The sequence below is a fragment of the Saimiri boliviensis genome, chromosome 11 (genome assembly GCF_048565385.1).
Source record: "Saimiri boliviensis isolate mSaiBol1 chromosome 11, mSaiBol1.pri, whole genome shotgun sequence".
Taxonomy (NCBI): Eukaryota; Metazoa; Chordata; class Mammalia; order Primates; family Cebidae; genus Saimiri; species Saimiri boliviensis.
In genome coordinates this window covers 93,860,594-93,883,439 of record NC_133459.1, presented here as the reverse complement: position 1 = coordinate 93,883,439, position 22,846 = coordinate 93,860,594, and the positions used below count along the sequence as shown (strand labels likewise).

General features: G+C 41.1%; 1 protein-coding gene across 6 annotated transcripts in view; it reads right to left on the bottom strand.

Moving 5' to 3' along the window:
• Nucleotides 1-22,846, bottom strand: part of SPAG17 (sperm associated antigen 17) — a 250,275-nt gene that overhangs the window by 151,596 nt on the left and 75,833 nt on the right. For 3 of the 6 annotated variants that reach the window (XM_003933530.4, XM_074381189.1, XM_074381192.1), the window contains exons 4-5: nucleotides 21,184-21,315; nucleotides 1,765-1,951 (exon numbers count right to left, since the gene is read on the bottom strand). The exons of 1 other annotated variant lie outside the window; for it this stretch is intronic. In XM_003933530.4, coding sequence (XP_003933579.2) covers nucleotides 1,765-1,951; nucleotides 21,184-21,315 — 319 coding nt within the window. Of the gene's footprint in view, nucleotides 1-1,764; nucleotides 1,952-12,489; nucleotides 12,597-21,183; nucleotides 21,316-22,846 lie in introns of those variants that run through there. 2 more of the 6 variants (XM_074381190.1, XM_074381188.1) reach the window with 2 other exon arrangements.

The window sequence follows — 22,846 nt, the reverse complement described above, 5'->3', positions numbered from 1 at the left end:
GGTTGCACTCAGCCAGTTCAATGGCTATATACATTATGCATGCATTTATAATCCCTCTGGCTTGCCAAAAATGATCCGGTTGCTTGGAATGCAGTCATGTTGACTGTTTTTCATTATTGCCCTTCCAGCAAGAAGGCTGTGACTATTTTACAAAATATTAAATCACTTTTGCAAATGAAACATAGGCATAATAGAAGGACAAACATATATGGGGCTTGTGGTCACGGAAAATGTGCGCCTGGGTTTTTGTTAAGAGTTTAGCCTGTAACTTTTTGGGTTCTAATCTCTTTTGAGCAACATCTGGCTTTACTCCTGAATTACAAGTAGCTGCAGCTTTGTGGTATTTTATAGTAGAGGTGTTTACAGGAGAGGGAAATATTGAATATGGACGTGCTCCCTTAAAAAGTATTGTACGCACTTATGCCAATGGGTGTGAATCCCGAGTATGGATTATGCAGCAACTATGTATTTATTGCATTAAAAATTTAAAGTACATATTGTGTACTTTCCTAACATTTTTCCCTTTCATTTTGCCCTGGTTATACTGTTTTATTAATATTAAAACATGAGTTTATTTTAGAATGTGTCATTCTGGAGGGTGAGAATACTTGCTATACTTTAATACTGATAGTACACAGTACACAAAAGCATTCTATTTCATGAAAGCACATTAAGATAAATATACAAATAGTGCAACAGAGGCACAACTTTTCATTTTTAAATAATGACTTTTCTTCTTTCACTAGACTAATCAATGTTGATATTGCCCGTGGACTTCGTAATATCACTGCTTCCAAGTCCAGCGGATTTAGAGCAGAGAGACATGAGGGTAGTCAACTGGGAAAGGATGGGAAAGCCCTCTGCTATCTCATTTAAATATGCATACAACAACAAGAAGCTCATTTGGGTTCAGGGGAAGGCAGGAATGAATGACTTCTAGCGGCCTAGGATGAATCATTTTATATTAATAAACTAAAATGAAAGAAAAATTCTCGTGTCTCTATCTAGGGCAAAATGGTGGTGGGGGAATTGGGGTCAGGAGACCATGCACTGTATGTGAGTCACCAAATTAACTAGTCTGATTTTATTACCACTGTGTTTCACTCGTGACCATAATCACTTTTTATTTTCCTTTATAATTATGTCTGACTTTCCTATATGTGACCAACAAGATAGTAAGCTCCTTGATAGCACAGTCAACTGGCTATCTCAGCCTTTATCTACATATGTAAATGTGCCTGGTAAGACATATGCTTAATAAATATTTGTTTAAGAGAGCCAGGTGTAGTGGCTCATGCCTGTAATCTCGGCACTTTGGGAGGCTGAGGAGGGAGGGTCACTTGAGGCCAGGAGTTCAAGACCACTCTGGGCAACATAGTGAGATCTTATCTCTACAAAATAAATTAATAAGTAAATGAGCCGGGCATGGTCGTGCGCCTGTAGTCCCAGCTACTGGAGAGGCTGAGGCAGAAGGATGGCTTGAGCCTGGGAGTTCGAAGCTGTAGTAAGCTACGATCATGCCACTACACTCCAGCCTGAGTGACGGAGGAAGATGCTGTCTCAAGAAAAATTTGTTTCCAAACATAAAGGAATTGCAAATAGAAATATTTCTCAGGGTGTCATGGGAGTCAGCGATCTATGGTTTCGTGAAGAGTGAAAAGGCTGGGAAAGACTAAGCACAGTTACTGGAAGGACTGCTCCAATTGCACCACAGGTCGGGAGGCAGGAAGTGAAAGGCAGTGCCAGCAGCTGTGCCTTACTGACCGATGTAACACCTGGTGTCATCGTCTTCTCCTCTCCGCTTTAACTGGGTGGTCTTTTTCACCGCCGCGCTGGCCTCCGGCTGATCCTTTCCCTTTCCTTTGGCAGGCTTCGCACTGGCAGCCTTCTTCTCCTTGGGAGATTTTGCTTTCCCTTTATCCTTTTCTAACTTCAGTTTGTCTTCTATTACCTGGAACGAGAGAATACTTTCTTCTCCAAATCAAACAGCGAGAAAGCAATGGCTTTTCTACTGCCAGGTGCATTAATTCTTCATCTCGTTCAATCACTCGTGTACTCTTTATTTTTTCTGTGTTCATTCCGTAAATCAGGATAATGGAGATTCCACCTTCAGACTAAGTTGTGATAAGGCACATTTATGCATGAGGACTGGTGGGGTGTTTTCCAGAAAGCTGGTTACACAGAGACTTCTGGAAGAAAATCAGTCCTCAGGGAGAGCTAAGTGTGGCCCAAGAAGCCACCCCAGTGGTTTGAAGGCAGGGTGGAAAGATAATTCGGAATATATAATGGTGTCAGGAGTTTAGGCTTATCTTTTAGCCTAACCCTGGGGAGCCTCTGTCTGAGTCTCAGAGAGAAGTGGGGTTGGTTATTAAAAACAAAACAAAAATTAAAAATAAAAAGGAAAACAAGAATGTTTTGCTAACATCTCCTTGATAAAGCATTTCATAGTACAAGCAATGTATTGACCAATTTTTAAAAAAAAACATTAAAAGATTCTTTGGGGAGCTTAGCATTAACTATTTTTATTATAATCCTACTGAAAAATGTGCAGACATAACCAATGGTTGCTATTTGATGGGGTCAGAATGAAACATCAGTTGGTAAAATGAATTCCTTCCATGATGCTCTGGGGCATGCTTAAATTGCCACGTACCATGTAAAGATTAATTCCTCCCCAAAACTCTGCTTTTCTTTCTTTCCAAACAGTTGCCAAAAATGTTATGCAGTATTTCATAATGTAATTACACTTTCAGTTCATGTGTTTACGAATACAAATTAGTTGTACTCATTGAAATGTGGCAGCAGTACTAGATCATAAGGTGGCCCTGCAGAAGATCTGGAATATGTTTATATTGCTGTTATTATTCCTACTCAACAAAATTAAAACAAAAATAATTAAAATTATTACCATCTTGGACTCTGATATCTATTCCTGAGGTCATAAAATCCAAACTTGAAAAACTCTATGACATTAGAGGTTGGGAGAGAAGATATCTTGCTTTGACACCCAGCTAACAGAATATAATGCAGAAGGGGAGAGGTGCACTTCCCGTACTCCATGTGGCTTCTGGATGTTAAGAGCTCTAGAGAGCCCAGTTTAGCTTTGGCACCCAGAGGTGCCCATGGGTTCTAGCACCCATGGCTCTAGTGGCAATCAAACTGCCACCTTCCCATACCTGCTCCTCAGCAGGAAGGGACATCATCAGCAGAGCTTCAAGCGTCACTCACAGCCTGAGGTGGAGGCGGGTACAGACTATGAAATGGCCTCACCATTTCTAGAAAATGAAGAGAACTCCAACGTGGCTAGAGCATATGTAAGTGGCAAAATTAACACCTTAGAAGAGCTAGGGCCAAAGAAGAAAAGATGTTCCTGGAGTGGAAGTGGAGGTCCAGGAAAACAATTCCACGCTAGACAGAAAAAGGGGGACAGGAAGGAAAGGAGGCCATTGCCAAAGTCAAGCTTGCCAGGCTTTACACATGTCTCCCTCAGGCCACTCCCATTTACATAAATGAGGTAATCTTAACAATAGAATTTCAATGACAATAGAAGTTCTGAAAATATGTGGGATGCTGGTATTCATCTACGCATTCGTTCACTCAGTGAGCTTCAATTTCTGTCCCAGGCTTCCTCAGCAGCAGAGGGAAACATCAGTGGAGGCTGAAGGTGTCACTCACAGCCTGGGTAGGGACAGCAATGAGGGCACAGGTAAGGTACAGAGGAGTGCAAGGGCCCCAGCATTTCTCTCTTCACCAGGTATAAACTGGTGCTTAAAATGGGGCTGGGCTCTGCCCCTTGAGCTCACAGCCTATGGGGAATGAAAGAGAAAAAGAAATGTATGCAAACAGATAAAAATGTATCTATAAATTTTAATGATTGCTATGAAGAATAAAACCCAGTATGGTCATAGAAACACAATAGAGAACACTTTCATAAGTAGGTGATGAAGAACTCTCTGTGGAAGTGATACTTGAGCAAAGACCTCAAAGGCTAGTCATCCACATGAGAAGCAGGGAAAACATGGTGTGTGTGTGTGTGCACGTGTGTGTGTGTGTGTGTGTGTGTGTGTGTGTGTGTGTGAAGTCCCTGAGGCATAAGAAGCTGGGTGTGTTCAAAGAGCTGAAAGGAGATGAGCCCAGCAGGAAATCAGCAGTGGAGGTGGGCAGTAGCCTAAGATGAGGTGTGTGAGGCAGGGCACGGGCCAGGCCATCCAGGCTTTTTTTAAGGTGAAGGTAACAAGTTTGCCTTTTTTTGAGGTGAAGGTAACAAGTTTACGTCTTAATTAAAATGCAATGGGAAGATTTTAAAGAGTTTTAAGTAGAGGAGCTCTATGATTCTGCAAGATTAGAAACCAGAAGACCAGAATGAAACTCTTGCAATAGTCCAGATAAAACCCAATAGTGACTCGGATTAAAGTGTTGGCAGAGTGAAGACAGATAGATTTGAGATGGATTTTGAATGTTGAAACTTCATGGGTTGAAAGATTAGATGTGAAGTCTGAATAAAGAGGTACATCAAAGATAATGGTGTGAATTTTAGCTTGAGCAACTGAGTGATTGATGGTGTCACAGAGATAGAGAAGACTGGGTGATAAATGGATTTTACTTCGGGTGGACCGAATGTTAACAGTGTTATGTCAACTTTGAGATGCCTCTAAGAAGTCGAGGTTCAATACACACACTCTCTTCCCAGAAGAGAAATTTGGCTGGAGTTACATATTCAGGTGTGCATAACATACAGATAGTAGTTAATCGCATGGGAAGAGGTGAATCACCGTGAGTTCTTGAGAAAAATGAGAATTGAGGGATTCTGTCTTTGGGTCCCCTTCCACTATCTCTCTGGGATTTCCCCCTCTGGGGTCCCCTTCCACTCAGTGTGGAAGCTGCTTTCCTCTCTGGGATTCCATACTTGGGTACCCCTCCATAGTCCTTGTGGAAGCTTTCTCTCTCTCATCTTTTTCTCTTTCTCTCTGCCTAAATAAATCACTTTCTTCAAAAACTATTTGGGGTTTGATATTTACTTGAGGGCACACTGCGCCATGGTCCTCTTTCCCATTCTTGGGTGAGTGAGAGACCAAGAGCCTACAAAAACAGCCTCTCGGGGAGCTAAGCACTCCCCTGAACTCCCAAAACCTGGAAACAATTAGTAGTGAACCAGCCAGCAGGAGGCAGTCAGGAGCCAAGAAAGCATGTCAGAGGGCCCTCCAAGCCACAATTGTGGTGAATGGAAAAGAATGTATAAGCTTTGCCTCATTTAATTTTCTTGGATTGTTGAATAATCCTAGGGTTAAGTCAGCAGCGTTAGCGTTTCTTTTTTTCTTTTTTTTTTTTTTTTTTTGAGACGGAGTTTCGCTCTTGTTACCCAGGCTGGAGTGCAATGGCTCGATCTCGGCTCACCGCAACCTCCGCCTCCTGGGTTCAAGCAATTCTCCTGCCTCAGCCTCCTGAGTAGCTGGGATTACAGGCAAGCGCCACCGTGCCCAGCTAATTTTTTGTTTTTTTTTTTTTTTTTTTTTTTTTGAGACGGAGTTTCACCCTTGTTACCCAGGCTGGAGTGCAATGGCGCGATCTCGGCTCACCGCAACCTCCGCCTCCTGGATTCAGGCAATTCTCCTTCCTCAGCCTCCTGAGTAGCTGGGATTACAGGCACGTGCCACCATGCCCAGCTAATTTTTTGCACTTTTAGTAGAGACGGGGTTTCACCATGTTGACCAGGATGGTCTCGATCTCTCGACCTCGTGATCCACCCGCCTCGGCCTCCCAAAGTGCTGGGATTACAGGCTTGAGCCACCGCGCCCGGCCAGCATTTCTAAAGAAGTATGGTGTGAGGACTTGTGGACCCAGAGGATTTTAAGGCATATTTGATGTTCATTTGGATTTGGAAGACCGCCTGGCAAAATTTATGAAGACAGAAGAAGCCATTATCTACTCGTATGGATTTGCCACCATAGCCAGTGCTATTCCTGCTTACTCTAAGAGAGGGAACATTATATTTGTAGATAGAGCTGCCTGCTTTGCTATTCAGAAAGGATCACAGGCATCACGTAGTGACATTAAGTTATTTAAGCATAATGACATGGCTGACCTTGCGTGACAACTGAAAGAACAAGAGATCCAAGATCAAAAGGGGGCATAGTGGACATAAGGTAAACAATTCCTGGAGGAACTATGCTGTATCCTACCCGACCCTGCCCAGCCTCCCATCGACCAGTGCACAAGAGTGAGGAGGCGGTGCCCAGCGCTCCACCGCCCCACCCTCTGCAGAGGCGAGGACGTCAATGAGCAGTGATGCGCGCTTTTAGGATGCGTTTGTGACCTGCCTTCTGGAGGGAATCGCCAGCAGCTAACTATGGCGACCGCCATGGAGCAGTGAGTGCTGGTGGAGGTGGTACACGTGCTCTACGAGGCTCCTGCTTGCCATCTTATTTTCGAAGGGATTCGAATACTCTGGCTAATAAAACTTCTTTTCTCTAAGACTTACAAATTTCAAGAACGATCTGATCTTTCAGTCAAGGAAAAGGAAGAACTGACTGAAGAGTGGTAACCAGAACCTCTTGTTCTTCCTGCCCCAAAAGACCATCCTGCTCTGAGCTACAACATCATTTCAGGTTAAGTGGGCACCTGGTCTTGGAAAATCTTGAGACAGCTCTCTCTGGTTTCACAATTCTTCTGTCCACCTTGTGTGGCCTTGAATTCATAGCTGCATCCGCCTCCTCCACAGTGGCAGACCTGAGGAACCCAAAGCCCCTGGAGCACTTGGTGTTTGGATCTCCCATTACCACACAGTCCGTGAGACTTCCCCCGTTGCTCAGAATGGCTCCTCAGGCTCTCATTGGTTGTTTCAAAGCTCAACTATACAATGAAGAACTTCCTCAGCTGTTCAGGCTCTTTAGGAGACTCCGACTTAGACATGATCACAGGGAGAAGAGAGACTTTAACGATGCTTCTTCGGTGGCGTCCACGGGCACAAAGGACTATTAATTACTTTTGACATGGAGGTTCACTCCTGTTGCCCAGGCTGGTGTGTAATGGTGCAATCTCAGCTCATGGCAAGCTCCGCCTCCTGGATTCTAGCCAGTATCCTGCCTCAGCCTCCCAAATAGCTGGGATTACAGGCATACGCCACCATGTCTGGCTAATTTTGTATTTTTAGTAGAGATGCAGTTTCTCCATGTTGGTCAGGCTGGTCTTGAACTCCCGACCTCAGGTGATCAGCTTGCTTTGGCCTCCCAAAGTGCTGGGATTACAGGCGTGAGCCACTGTGCCCTGCCATAGATATCAATTTTTACTCAATTTTTTGTGTGTTCAAAAGTGAAAGGACAGGCAGGATGAGGGGCCCAACAGCCACGTGGGCCAAGTCAGAGGTAGGAGGAGGAGCTGTGATCTGTGACATGTACGTGGCTAGGAGCAGGGAGTCTCAGCAGGTAGGGAGCTAGCAGGGGAAGCTGGGTGGTACTGCCGTTTCCCATGTCTTCTTTATCCTCCCAAGTTGCTTTTTCAGTCTCCTGGATTTTGATGTTCTACTTAACGCCCCCATGTTCTTATCCATGTTGTCCATGAATCCCTCCAGAGATAGACAGGGAAGTTTAGCTGGTGGGGGCAGCTCGTCTCTCTCCCACCTCAATTGCAGGGGAGGGGCCAGTGGCAGCTGCGGGGATGGCCCTGACAGTTTTCGTTTGTGGGACCTGCGGCTGGCAGCTCCGGGTGGAGAAGAGCTGCTTGCTGCAAAAGCTGCAGGATCCTTGGCTGGGTCTCCTTCCCCACCAATCTGCAAGCCTGAGGAGCTGGGCAGGTGGTCTTTCCCCAGCACGGGAGAGGCCGCCTTCTCTGGCCAATGGGAGCTGTCGGGAACTGGGCCAGGTAGTGCTGCTGAAGCTGGGTCAGGCTTCCCAAAGAGAAGGATGTCTTCTGCAGGGCTGTGTGCGCTGGGCACTCCATGGCCCTTGGAGTGGAAACTCACTGCAGGCACCTGGTCCTTGCCAGTCCCATTTTTTTCTGTCAGTCTCCTGCTACGGACATTTCCCTTTAAAGTCCTGGGACTGCAGTCGAAGGAAGTGAGGTTTCCCTGAGCCTCCAGGGGCCTTGAGGCAGATGCTGCTTCCCCATTGCTTTCTCCTCCTCCTGTCCCTGGGTCTGTACCTGATCGTCCACCTCCATTGGTTCTTCCGGCTTTTCTTCTGCCCTCACCTCCATCTTCAGGATCAGGATGGAATTCCAAGACCTGTTCCCCGGCTCTTGTAGTGAAGGCAGTCGGAGGAAAAACTTGAGTCTTAGACGAGGGATCCTCATGGAGCTGACGTGTCCGAACATCATGGAATGGGGTGCAGACAGCACGGGTTTCTTCCTTGCGGGGAGCCTCCAGACCAAAGGAGGCAGGTCCCGCAGTAGGGTGCTCGTGTTCCCAGGAGGAGGCCACGGCTTCCTAGGGGCGCCATTTGACCTGGCTGGAAAAGAAGGCCCAGGACCTCACTGAGGGTTGAAGAAGAATCCAGAAGAGCAGAGGGTTCCTGGGGGCAGGCCCCTGCTCGGAAGCTGCAGGGTGAACCCGGCCAGCCGAAAAGACAGCATGGACAAGAGGAGCCCATTGGAGATGGCATGGTCGGGGCCTGCAGGGGGACCAGGAACAAAATATGCTTAGGAAATTTCCCATTTTGTGCAAGTTGTGCGTGGATGAAAATGAGGGTCAGAAATGGACTTTGCAGCTGGGCGCGCACTGGGCAGCTGGGCGCTTATGACATCTCAGTGGGGCTGGTGACAGAGCAGGGCGTAGGGTAATGCACAGGAGCCCAGCAAGGGTGCCTACAAGTGGAGTCAAAGGGCAAAGGGCGAGGCTCCCCACCCATCCAGCTGGACCCTGTGGCTCCAGGGACATCCTGCTCCTGGGGGCAGGTGTGTGGCCCTGGATGGGTCCCGCTGTGGGGCTGTGGGTGCATGTGGGGCTGATCTGCAAGAGCCCTTCCCACCTGGTACCTGGCCAAGGCGCTGGCTGGCACCCAGTGGCCGTGTCTTGGCTGGCCTTGTCCCCTGGGTTACAGGGCCAGACCCTGCTGGAAGCAGAGCGCAGGACTAGCCAGATCCTGCCAGGCTCTCCTAGGGCCTCTTCAGCACCTTTGTGCTGCCTGGAGCCAGGCCCGCCTTCTCCGTTGCAGTCCTGGCCTCGCCGGGAAGATTTCAGGAGAGGATGCGTGCCCCGGCTTGACTGGCTACCGTCCCTTACTACTTCCCTTCCTGGCAGGCAGGGTCTCCACTTTTTACAAATTTGACTGAAAACTTTCCTCAGGTCATTCAGGTGATCATGACCCAGCCAGGCTTTGAACCCAGGCTGTGTGATTCCACAGCTGACATTCTGGCCTGTGTGCCTCCTGATCATGGATACAGCATGTATTCTTAATTTTTCCTGTAGTTTTAGGGTACTTAGCACCGTGGCATATCTGTAATAAGCACATGCACATATAGAAGGAGGTCTTCAACACATAAGTTGACCATGGCCCACTCTGGGCTCCAGTCCTCTTCAAAGATGTAGGGCAGGGATCACCAGCTGTCAGCACAGCACCATCCCACATTGTGCTTCTAATGGAGCCTTTCAGCCCAGATGTTCTTTCTCGTCTAGTGGGAAGAATCTAAGTCTGTAAAGACGAAGTTCTAGATCAGCTTTGGTCTATCCTGAAAGAAATTCACTGGTGGATTATTCCATATAGATAAAAGCCAGTTTCTCTAGTCTTCCTGGATATGTCTAGAAAGGAAGTACATTATTTATTTGCAAGTTTTAGTGGATCAATGTATTGGATTAAAATATGATCAACATAATTTGGTCATCATGAGCATGCAGCTGGGTCCACTCTTCACCACACATTATGATCCTCTAGATTTTCTTACAGTAGAGAGAAAGGCATATTATTGGATGTCTGTACTAGGGAAACATGTATGAAAAACCATTCGGCCACTCCACATCCTTGTATTAGAGAATTGAAACCATCTATATTCAAGGATGTTACTGAAAGGTAAGAAATTACTTCTGTCATTGTGTTAATTGTTTTCTGGTTGTTTTGTAGATCTTTGGTTTCCTTCTTTACTGTTTTCTTTATGATTTGGTGAGTTTCTGTACCAAAAAGGTTTGAATCCTTTCTTCATTTCATTGACAAATATGATGTAATTTTTTCCCTTTGGTTACTCTGTAGCTTACAATTACAAATTTATAGTTATGGTAGACTAAAGCTGATAAAAAGTTTTCATCACACATGAACATGCTATACTTGCTCCACATCCCATGCCAATGCACAAAATTTATACTTTTTGGCCATAATTTATATTGTTCTGTATTGTGTACTTGTTAAGAACTCATTGTAAATATAAAAATAAAGGATGTGCAACTTAAAATAAATGAGAATTGAGCCCAAGATCATGCTAGGGACCTCAATGCTTACCAACTGGGTATAAGGAGAGGTGCCAGTAAAAAGAGATAGAGAAGTGGCTGAAGGAATAGAAAAAATATACACAGTGTGAAGCCAGAGAACCAAGAAAGGGCCAAAAAAAGGGCAAAAAGACAAGAATTGGCAGTGGTAGGTAACATTAAAAAGAGCAATATGGTGGAGTGTGGAGGTGCAAAATAGGAGGACAGTATTGATAGAGAAACCACTTTATGGACAACTGTTTCTGGAAGTTTGATTGTAAAGTGGAACCAGAGCTCTGAGTGGTTCAGTAGTTGAGTGGATGGAAGCAGGTATGAGGCGTACATACATAAAGTCAAGAGATGTTACGCTTGCAGGCTGTTGGAATGGTGCAGTAGACAAGGAGACGGTGAAGATAGGGGGCCAAGTTCTCCAGGAGTCAACATGGGATAAGGACAAAAGAATGTGCCAATGACTGGACCTTGATAGGAGGAGAGGAAATTTCTTAGTTTCATAACCAAGTCCAACAGGAAGAGGATGGATGCTTGGGTGTGGATGCAAGAAACAGAGACATCTTGATGATGTTGAGAAAATGCTTCCACTTTTTTCAAGTGAAGCATGAGGTAAAGTCATCAGCTGAGAAAAGGCAGGAAAGATGTAGGAGTTTTGAATAGGGAAGATGACATAAGAGTTATATCAGAGAGTGGAGGAGCAAGCTTACTGAGGTAATATGGTAGGACTCTGCCAGTGGTGAGAACTTATTGAATATTGAGGTTGTTAATTTTAAATGAAATCAGTCTGTTTAACTGTGTGAATTTCCTCCATTTATGTTTAGCTAGTCATGAATAGATATAAAAATGATGGATCACTGAGTTCATCCTTGGAGAGGTTTTGCAAAATGATTGTGATGGAAGGCGAGAAGGGCAAGGGAAATCAAGACTGAACAGAGAAATTATAATATGATTCGATCATGGGACCTAAGCCAAACAAATAGCAGGAGAGGACAATGAATAGAAAGTGTTAGAATCTATGGACTGGGATTTATAATGTGGTTGAAGAAATCATGGAGGAGGATATTGGATTACAAGTAAGAGACAAGGATAGGAAATTTCCAAGGTTAGAGAACAGGAGACCTCAAGACTTTGGAGGTGATGAGGGCTTTGGCGATGACAAGGTTTGAGGGAGGCAGTGACTAAGATGGAGTGGAAGAAATGACCATTAGAGAACTAAGAGGCCAGTAAGAAGAGAATTAGTCACTAATTAAAAACATAAAAAAGATGAAGAGTCAGAGAGGCAGAGAACGACAATATTAATTAAAAACTGTCCAGGTCAGAGATTTCAGACAGATAGGAGGGTCTCGGTAAACCGGCATGTATAGCCATGTGGTCAGGGGGCTGCACCAGGCCATCAGTGCTGTAAATCATTAAACTAACTCCCCTTTTTAAGACTCGAGTTTCTCTACGTAACTTTCTGACAGTTTGTCTTCCTATGTAAAATTTGTCTACAGGGAGAAAACTTTCAGTTAAGGCTGATGGGTCTGTCCCATAAAGCTGACAGTAATATTTACAGTAGTAAATTTGCAAGTGGCTATCACTATTAATATCATCCTTATCATTATCACTAATATTACGTATCTATTTATTACATTCTTACTATAGTCCAAATACTCTATCTTGTCAAGTCTTCACGATAACTACAATAGGTAGAGCATCATCTTCATTTTATGGAGGAGAAAACTGATTCTTAGTGAAGGCAAGTAGTTGTTCAATCTCAAAGCTAGTAAGTGGCAAAGCCAGGCCAGTCTGGCTCTATCACCCATGCTCTTTTTTAATGGGTTTGTAAGGCATGAGTCAGTGCCCCTGCGTGCAGTTGGCCTGGAGGCACTGGCAAGATTCATGCAGGGCTCTCCAACAGCCAAACTTTGGATCATGGCAAATTTACTAATGTGCAGCTCCTTGGTAGACAGCTGGCCTTGCTACAGACAAGTTCCCAAGCGGCGATCAAAACCTACCAGAAACTTTTACAACTGCAATTTTAAATACAATCAGGGTGATATTTTGATCTAAAAAGATGAAACCATTTAAGTTATTATTTTAAAGTTTACCTGGAACAAACATTCATTCATTCATTTATTCATTCATTCATTTCATCATTTCACAGCTACTTCTCCCCATCATGGGTCAGACAGTAAGAGGCCCTCTGGTCCTACAGGTTCTCCTAGGCAGGGTGTGAGAGCCTGGGCAGCCACGTAAGTCTCATCCCTTTGGGGCCTCTTTAGCAAAGACTGGAGTTCTAGAAGGTCAGGAACTCTGGCCCTTTCTTCTATTTGGTTCTTGGGATTCTAGAGAAAGGAGAGGTGACCATAACCAAACATTCAAAGGAAGTGGTAAATTCCAGTAGCAGAGTATAGTTTCCAGACATCATCATCTTTAATTTGATCTTACAAAGGAACCTGTAAGGTGAGGAATTTTATTCCCATTGTATACATTAATACAGAGTTTGTCCTAAGACACACAAGTATGGTAGACAGTGCTAACCTGACTTCAAAGCTTGAACACATTTTATTTCCATGATGCTCTTTTCTCAGTCTTTGATGTTCTCCTGACTTCTACATACCCTCCTGCCTTCCCTTCTCTCCTCTGTCTTCCCAGGGGCTGAATCACACTTGCTCGTTGCCCTTTCCTTTCTCCAGAGCACTCCACCCACCTCAGCCACTCATCCTGCTCACTTCTCTCTCATTCTCCTTTCTCTCCCATCCTTTTTGCCTTTGCGTTCCTCTAGCAAGACCAAAGCTGGGAGACTGGAGAACAGTATACATTTAAACTAATTTCCATTAACATTAAAATGATATTGACTTCTCTCACCTTCACAAAAGTATTAATTTTTTTTTTACGTTTTTATAGATGAGTTTCACTCTGTTGCTCAGGCTGGACTCAAACTCCTGGGCTCAAGATATCCTCCTACCTCAGCCTCCTGAGCAGCTGGGACCACAGCTGCATGCCACCATGCTCAGCTAAAAGTATTTTTAAAGAGGACCCTTATAATCCTAATTTACTTCTGTAAATAACTTCTTCTTGTAAACATTATTACTAAAAATTTGGAAAAAATACAAAGAGCTTGCAAAAGCCACCATAATTCAGAGAAGATAAGTGAAAATGTTCAATGCATTCTTTCAAATTAATTTTCTGCATCATTTATACATAATTCTTATTGTTCTCCCTGTATTACTTGGTGTCCCACACTTTTCTATTTAACAATGAAGTATCTTCAATTCGTAGAATATGTATTACTATGTAAAGAATTTCCTGGGTAAATAACGGATTCTGTGATGCAGAGAAATTATATGCAGACAAAAGTGAATGGAAGCACCTAGGTCTTCCTGGGTTCCAGGTCCAGGCTGAGAAGTCCTTGGTGGATTTTTGAATATGTTCTTTACCCTGCCCAGTCCCTTCTGCTCTTTTCCCATGGCTGGCCATAGCGGCGGTCTACCTAGTCCTGTCTTGAATTCAGTCTATCCCTCACTCACTCCTCCCACCCTCCATACTGAAGTTGAACCAGGACAGTCTCTTTGTCCCTCTAGTTCTGGATAATGATCGACTGGTTGGCCCCTAGAATTCTATGTTGATCCCAAAGGGAAACATCCTTTTGTAACAAGCCCCAATCACAGGAAAATCATTTCCTATCTTTTACTTCCTTTTTCTTACATTCTAAGAAAACCCTTGTCACCGATTGGTTTATGTCTTGAAATCTGGGAGTGGGAGGGAAGTTAACAAGATCAGGAGCATTCAGCAAAGCTGACCCCCTCAGTTATAAACTCAAATTAGTTCATATAAACTTTTTATCTGGCCTTTCTTACTTCTAGAAAAAATTCTAGCTGGGCATGGTGGCTCACGCCTGTTATCCCAGCACTTTGGGAGGCCGAGGTGGGTGGATCACAAGGTCAGGAGTTCAAGACCAGCCTGGCCAAGATGGTGAAATCCCATCTCTACTAAAAATACAAAAATTAGCCAGTCATGGTGGTAGACACCTGTAATCTCAGCTACTCAGAAGGCTGAGACAGGAGAATTGCTTGAACCCAGGAAACGGAGGTTGCAGTGAGCTAAGATCGCACCATTGCACTCTAGCCTGGGTGACAGAGTGAGACTCCATCTCGAAAAAAAAAAAAAGTCAGAAGGAACTCTTGTCAATTTAAAGCAAAAATTTTGGAGGGGTATATTGCAAAAGACCCTCTCTCCACCAGGTTTGGGGAACATATGTTCCCCAGCATATGAAGAAAGAGTCAAGTTTGCTACAGATTCCTTTTTTTTTTTTTTTTTTTTTTTTTTTAATCCTGTATGTATAGAAAGCATCTGGATGCCTCCTACTGTGAGAGGGCTTTGGATAGGCACAGAGATTTCTTAACCAGTTACGTTACATAGCAGATGTGAGATTTTTGTCTCAGAACCAAAAAAAGTGTTGGCATTTCACATACTCAGTTGAATATCAAGTGACACCTACCTAGAACCCTTAATCTTAAGTTATTCTCACTTTTTAAAGAAAGAAATAAACCATTCTCTTTCTCTCTAATAGGGCAACCTAGTTATTGGATGCTTCAAAACATTTTAGGTCATATTTTATTTCTAAATGAATTCTTGGTGTCAAAACTGAAATATAATTAATAAGTATTCATTCTCCTAATTCCTTACAATGAAAGGAATGTAAAAATGGTAAACGTCAGTGAAACTAATGATAAACAGCTATACTTCATCTTATTCTTTAAGATAATAATGCAGGCCAGGCATAGCAGCTCGTGCTTGCAATTCCAGAACTTTGGGAGGCTAAGGTGGTGGCTCACCGGAGGTCAGGAGTTTGAGACCAGCTTGGCCAGCCTGGTGAAATCCCATCTTAGCCAGGTGTGGTGGAGCACGTCTGTAATCCTAGCTAATCAGGAAAATGTGGCAGGAGGATCACTTGAACCTGGGAGGCAGAGGTTGCAGTGAGCCAAGATTGTGCCACTGTACTCCAGCTTGGGCAAAAGAGTAAAACTCTGTTTCAAAAAAAAAAAAAAAAAAAAAAGATAAGAATGCATATACATATTCATGTATAACTGTATTTCATATAAAATTTATAATAAGAGCCTCAGAATAGTATTGTTGAGGATACAAATAAGAAAACATGTTCAGAGTTTGTAACTAGCTTACTCTGTTAGGTAGTTTATGAGAAATTGGGTTTTCTGAGTGTTTTTATAGTTTTCTTTCAAGATGCCATGCTATTTCATAAACAATCTATTATAGTTGACAAGAGATAGGCTAAAAAATGTATAAGATCACATAAATTTGAAAGACAGTAGGTTAAACAATATTAAACAGAGTGGTTTTCCTCCATCTTTAATTAGCTATTATGTTGTTAAATATCTTCAAGGGTTGTATATAATACACAGTGATTTCCATGTTCATTTGAACAGGGGCCATTTTTTTTTTCTTTTTTAAATGGAGAACTATGTCTGAGTGGCCATAGGATTCACTTTGAATATACAAGGTTACGGGAACACTTTTAAATATTAAACCAATTCAATAAATCTATGGTAAGAAAATTATACAAAATCTGGAGAATTCTATGCTACAAAGTACATGGTTCATTATGAAAAGATATGGAAATAACTTAAATGCTCAACAATAGAGAAATGGTTAAGAAAATTATGGCAGTCAATAAAATATCACATAACTAATAATAATGATAGGGTGGACACCGTGATAACGAGTAAAAATTATAATCTATCTTAATTGAAAAAGCGGTGGATTTTTACAATGATTACAGCTATGTAAAGAAACAAATCTGCAGAAGGAAATAGAAAGAAAAATACCAAAATGTTAACATTAATTATAATAGGGTTATACATTGTAAAAGTTTTGCTTTTCTTTCTCGGTGTTTTCTATGTAGTCTATGAAAGACTTTACTACTAGATCAGTCAATGCTATCCTGTCTTACCATGTAGAGGAACATTTGGAACAATCTCTGAATGTCCAGTTTTAAGAGTTTCTCCCCGAGACTGAGTCATTTCTGGGTGGGCGGTAGGACTGGAAATGAAGTCAGGAGTCCCTATGGAATCAGTGATTGGTTAGCTCAGAATGTTTCTCTTCGGTGAGTTTTTTTCCTTCCCTTGACCACTGTCTCCCTATTTAACTGGAGGATGTTGTACACAATGTAATGAATAGAACCAGATGTTTCGGAGTAGATCGCTGAGCACAGCCATGGGTCCTACAGGGAAATGTCTCTGGGCAGGCACTCTACTGACTGTGAGCCAAGAGTGCCATTTCATAATTATTGAGACACACTTAGGATGGATATGTATGGGGGTTAAGAACATGGTCTTTGGAGTCTGACAGTTCTGGATTTGAATCCCAGCTCTACCACTGAGAGTAGCTGTTTGGCCTTGGGAAAATTCTTTAACTTTTCATACCCTCGTTTTCTGCATCTGCAAATTGGGAACAATACTCTGTACCTAATAAAGTCATTTAAAAGATTAAATGATATAACACGTGCACAGGGCTTAGTAATGTGCCAAATAATCAATAATGATAGCTATTAGCTGCTATGATTAGCTCATCCATATTTTAAAGTGCTACTATATGTTAAAGATGTATGTTTCTTTGCATTTTTCCTGAAGTCTATAAAACGTTTTCATTGATTAAAAGAAAACCAATTAGGAAAGCACTACTCTATTTTATGGATAAGCCAGCTGGGGCAGGGGGTCATTTATTATTACTCCTGATTTGTTGGCTTTTGAAGCTCCTTAGATTCCACATCCATGTTAGTAGGATCCTGATTTCAATAATCCAGCCTCAAAGAATTCCATCCAGTTAGTGAGGCAAGTCATTCCTGTCCTGAAACCACACGGATCCCTCTAAACTGAGTTCCTGTTCTTTCTGTGTTTGATTTCTTAAAATAGTTTCTGAAGATTTTAACCACAACTGAATCAAAACTAACCAGCCTGTAATTTCGTTGTATGTCCCTATGGCCTTTCCTTTAAAACAGCGCGCGCGCGCGCACACACACACACACACACACACACACACACACACACACACTGCGTTACATTGGCTGGTTTCCAGTGTTTTGGAATTTCGACTGAAGGAAGTTGGAAGGTGTCTGTGAAAGCTGCTCTCATTTCTCTTTGTCCCTCTTTTGGAGCTGGCTCTGGGTTGCTTGTGGCTTAATCGTAACTTCTTATCAAATGCAGGCACTTTTAATCTTGAATTGTTTTAAGAACAGTTTACCAGCGTTACAAAAACTTTCCCTAGTTCTTTACCAAGTATCTTCCTTCTCTTTAATTCTAGTACATCAGAAAATAAGGCAATTTGTACTACGCATATTAGCTAGCAAGAGAAAGAATTGTTCTTTTATAGAAAAGACATGCTTTCTAAAAACATCTAACAAAATATGGACGACTTATTTGAATTCATAAATTAAAAGCACAGTTGGAAGATATTTGGATTTTCTCCCAAAACCTGTACAAACATTCTGAAATCAATACAGAGGAACATAAGACTAGATTATATTTGGCCGATTATTTAAATGGTTAATGACTTTTTGTATTGTAGCTCTTTTTCATTTTTTTTTTTTTATTATCAAGTGTTTTCTTTTAGTTGAATTCTCAAGATATTTGGGTTCAAAATTGTTTTGACTTTAAATGTGTTCATAATTGACTTTAAATGTGCCCACAAAAGTTGGAACTAAAAAGAAACAAAAATATGAATAGATATAACATATTTAGAAAATGACTATATTAAAATGGATCAGAATGAAAACCGAATAATTTATTTTAAAATTATAAGGAACATGATGAGAATATATGTGTTCAGTACATTGCTTCTGTAAACGTTTGTTTCAGTAAATGTTTGTTGAATTAATAAATTAACAACAGATTAATAATGATAGAAATAAAAATGCAGAGGAAATGTTGAGATAATGATGTAAGAAAAATATATTTCTAAACATAACACTTTTATTTATGTTTTAAGAAATAATAAAATTGACATAATTTAGAATTATTGTGTGAGAAAGTCATATTCAAAAGTTCTGAAATGCTAAAATATATTTATGAAAATACAGTCCATTTTCTTTATGATATTTACATTTGGAGTTCATCAGCAAGGTATTTCCAAATAAATAAATGTTTTCAGACAGATTTAAGTCATTTGCAATTAGAGGCTGGCATTTGCATCCCAGAAATTTACATATTGAAGAACTTAAAACTGTTTTAGAAATATCTTTTCTCATTTTTATAATATGAATTATCTATCAAGCTTTCTTAAAAGCAGAAAGCAAAGCAATGTTAAGCATAGTCCAGACTAAAGTGTTATGTTATTAAAAGTAGTGGAGTGAAAATAATATTTCTTTACTGTATTTGGCAAGTAAAACTATATAATTTACATTTTTTCCCAAAAGTTTTGATTGATTAAAACAGGATCAAATATATAGTGATACATTAGAACATTAGAACAGATACCTAGTCATATTACTTATTTTTGCCCTCATTTTTGCCTAAGATTTTCTATAATTTCTACTATGGGTATTTTTCTGATTCTTAAAAATACAATTTCAAAAGTGAAACAGAAGATACAGAACATTCTTTGGGTTGTACAGATATAAGCACTTAATTAACCTTTGAAAGATAACATCTACATAGATATGTTGATGTTAAAAAGTTGAAGAGTCAGTCACACCCTCCCCCCCTTATAGAAATTTCAGAATCTCCCTGTTGGTTCTGGAAAGATGAAGAGATTAGGTAAAGTCCTCTTGTCTTTATTTCATATTCTAATCCACAGCATGGTGTCCGTGTTACATACTTTCTGCTTATTTTGTGTATTGGCAAACTCCTTGGCTGACAAACATTAACCTTGATTGTGTCAACGGACCTCTAAAGCAGTGTTGTTGAAATGAACAGCAATGATATCATCCCACAAACAAGTGCTTTCATCTCCTCTTTTCCAAGAATATTTTCCTGATTATAGTCCATTCCAATCAGTTTTCAACAATTTATTTAGCACTTACTCATAGGGTTGTGACTCAGAGATTTGGGGTTGGTGTTTTGGGAACCCAAAATAATGGAGACATCATATTAGATTATGTAATCATTGGCTTCTAATTGCTCAAAAGCTCTCTTACTGCATCTAATACTTAAAAGAAAATAAAAACTCTAAGGTTCATGCCCCAGTTACCCAGAACTCTCAAATTTTCAAGAAATAAATTAGGATTATTTCCATATATTTAGAACCTCTTAATTGTACTATTACAGTTCACATTTCAAAGAAACGCTGAGTAAAATAATGGTGCAAAAATATTTTTATATTGTTACAAGCTTTAAAACCTTTGTCTAAGCTACTGGGGTATTTTATTTGCTTTTACTTCAAATTTGTTAACTGAAATCTACAATCTACTCTCATAATAAACAATTAATGACCTAGTAAGTGGCAAACAAGTAAATTGATGCTCTTTAGCGCACTATTTTCTAAGTGCTGTGGGAAAGGGCAAAGCAAACAGAAAGTCCAGAAATTTTTGCAAGAATCACAGTCTACTTTTTATAATTCAGATTCCCATATGGCATTGGAATTTAAAACAGGCAAGAAGAGATGTTTCTATATTAGTTTCAAATTTTCCAATTTTTCTTCTGCCAAGTCTTAACTAGCCTGAGTATTTCTTAAGGTACAACTCTGCCGACGCAATGGAAAGAGTTTCACTAGATAGAAAACTATACTATCAGTTGTGTTAATATGAGTAGAATTTTTCTGGGCACAGTATATGCCACCCTAATAAGATGCTATATGGGAAATAGCTCTGAAAACCATAAAGTTCTATATTGAAAATACAAGGTGGCATTTTTTTTTCTACAATTACGTTGTTGAGAGGCCAATTCAAATAGGAAACCTAGATTTTGGGGGTCTTACAAAGGTGAAGAAGGCATTATTGGAACATTTTTCTCTTTTTTCTTCCATGAATTGGTTTTACCTTTTCCATTTAAAGGCATAAAAAAATGACTTCATGTGCAAATCCATTACACACACACACACACACACACACACACACACACACACACATTACATATGTACATACTGAAGCACTGGGCTTTCCAAACATAATTCAGCATGATTCAGAAAATAAGAAAAACATCCTAATTTGGGTTATGATGATAGCAAATGGATTTGAACCTGGTATCAGTTTGCTAATAGCATTTTAAAATATTTTTCATATGCAAATATGAGTCTTTGGAAAACACACAGATTGATTTCTATAAGCAAATTAAATGAAAAATCCCGGTTATGAAGAAATTATCAGATGTATAATATAGGAGTCGAAATGATAGATTGCTGCTGAAATATTCAGATCATTAGGAAGGTGCAGATGTGCCTATTATTTTAAAGGCCACTTCTATAGTATATCATACAAACTATCTTAAATAGTTAGACCCGTTCCCCCGAACTGTCCTTTTTATATTTAGTTTTCCTGACTCCCTTTCTCTTCCTGGGTGCCTTCTTGGCTACAAATTTATTATATAAATATACTGCCACAGAAACAATCTTGGGCACATGCTCTGAATTTTGTTACTTTCAAATTTTAGGGAACCTATTTTTTAATGGGTTTATCATAATTCCTCTAGATCTTTGGACAGCCTTTTCTCTAAGAAGTTGAGGTGACAGCCAGATTTGCCAGGTAACATTTAATGGTAGGCTTAAGAAGAGAGGAAGTGCCCCTGGAGAAACCTGGCTCCATTTCATTCACCACTTGCCCTCTTTAGAAAACCCACCACATCGTACAGTACCTTCTTTTCACTTTCCCGTCGCTGTTGGTCCTTAACTTTAATCTGGAGAAGTTGAAATTTCAAGAGTTTCCCTATCAGTGGTAAGGTTAATTTCTCTCCGCTATCCATAATTGCTTTTGCTGCCATTAACACCTATACAGAAACACAATCATTAGAAAAAGTGATGTTTTATAACCTTTGGCACAGTCTGTCAGTGATGAAAAGATGAAAGGAAATTTTATATTTTCTATTATTTGTCATACTGGAAAGATATCTCATTGTTCGCTGAAAGAAAGTTACGGAAAAAATGCCCCAAGGCTACAGAGAGGGGCATTTACCCTCTACTTTAAATTGGATTGTCTGAATATTGAGTTATTTTTCCAAAAAGGCAGAGTGCTTCCCGCAATCTTGTTAGACTCAGACTCCAGAAAAGGGGTAGAGAAAAGATAGGCGGGGCTCCATTTCAGGATGACTGATAGGGTGATTCATGCTACAGAAAGTATATTGTTGTTTGGCGTAGCCAGTAGTCCAAACTGTCAAACTTTGACTTATTAGGACATTGTAAACTAAACAGGGTTTTATAATCGTGGAAATGACTATGTTAGCAGTCTTTTATTTCTTTGTAACTAAATTCAAATGAAAGATAAAAGCTGCTTGACACAAAGGCGCCATATGAACGCTGCTCCCCCCTGCAACCTAATGTTGATCATGTTGGTATGCAGCCTAATTGGGGTGAAATAAGGTTATTCAGTTTTCTTTGGGTGACGACAGCCACTAGGAACATACAGCTGTATTGTCCAGATGTGTGGCACTGACAGCCTGTTTTATGACTGTGTTTTTTACAGCTTGTTTCCCCTAAATTTCACACAACTGTCTAACATCTGGGCCCTTTTCCTTGGAGTCCTATAACCACTTTATTTACTGCAAAAAAAATAAAATCACGTAAAATATACCATAAAAAGTTGTTATGTGTTTCTCTTTATTCATGTTGTCTCCCTAATAAAGTTCACCTCTGCCTGAAGCACTGTCACAGAAGTAATCTAGTTGAAATATTTTTTGACTTTTGTTTTTAAGCAAGCATCATATTTATTTATAACCTTGGGATGAATTAGGTGTTACTAAAATGTTCTGACATGTTGCTTTTCTCCCCCCTTGGAGTAATCACTCCTGGGGCGCATATGGTGTCAATTTCAGACCCTCGGTCTCAGACAATGACTGCGCACACTGCATCTCATGGAGCTGTGTCTTGTCTGAGCTCTTGGTCAGGGCTTTCCTGACCAGTCCAGTTCCTTTTGACTTTTTACTTCGCCAAGGGAAATAGCCGGAAGAAAGGGAGGTACCTATTTTCGTCTAACTGCAGAAGGCTCTGTGGATTACCATGTGCCAAAATGTAACTGGACCCCTTAGAGACCACATTGGGGTTTCCCGCATTGCATCACAGAAGGGGAAAGCCAGAGAAAGGATTCCTCTAAAGCTGCCTTTTCTAAAAACCAAAAGAACTAACCGAATGTCAGAAGTCTGCATGTGTCGAAGCGAGCACTCTGTAGGAAATACAGTGTTTTGCTTTTTATGGCACTTCTGCTCCTGCTAACACGATTTAGGGAAAGGGACATGAAGGCTGTGATTTCTGGGAGCCAAAAGACATAACAATACACCTGCAGAACCTCACCATTTAATGATGACC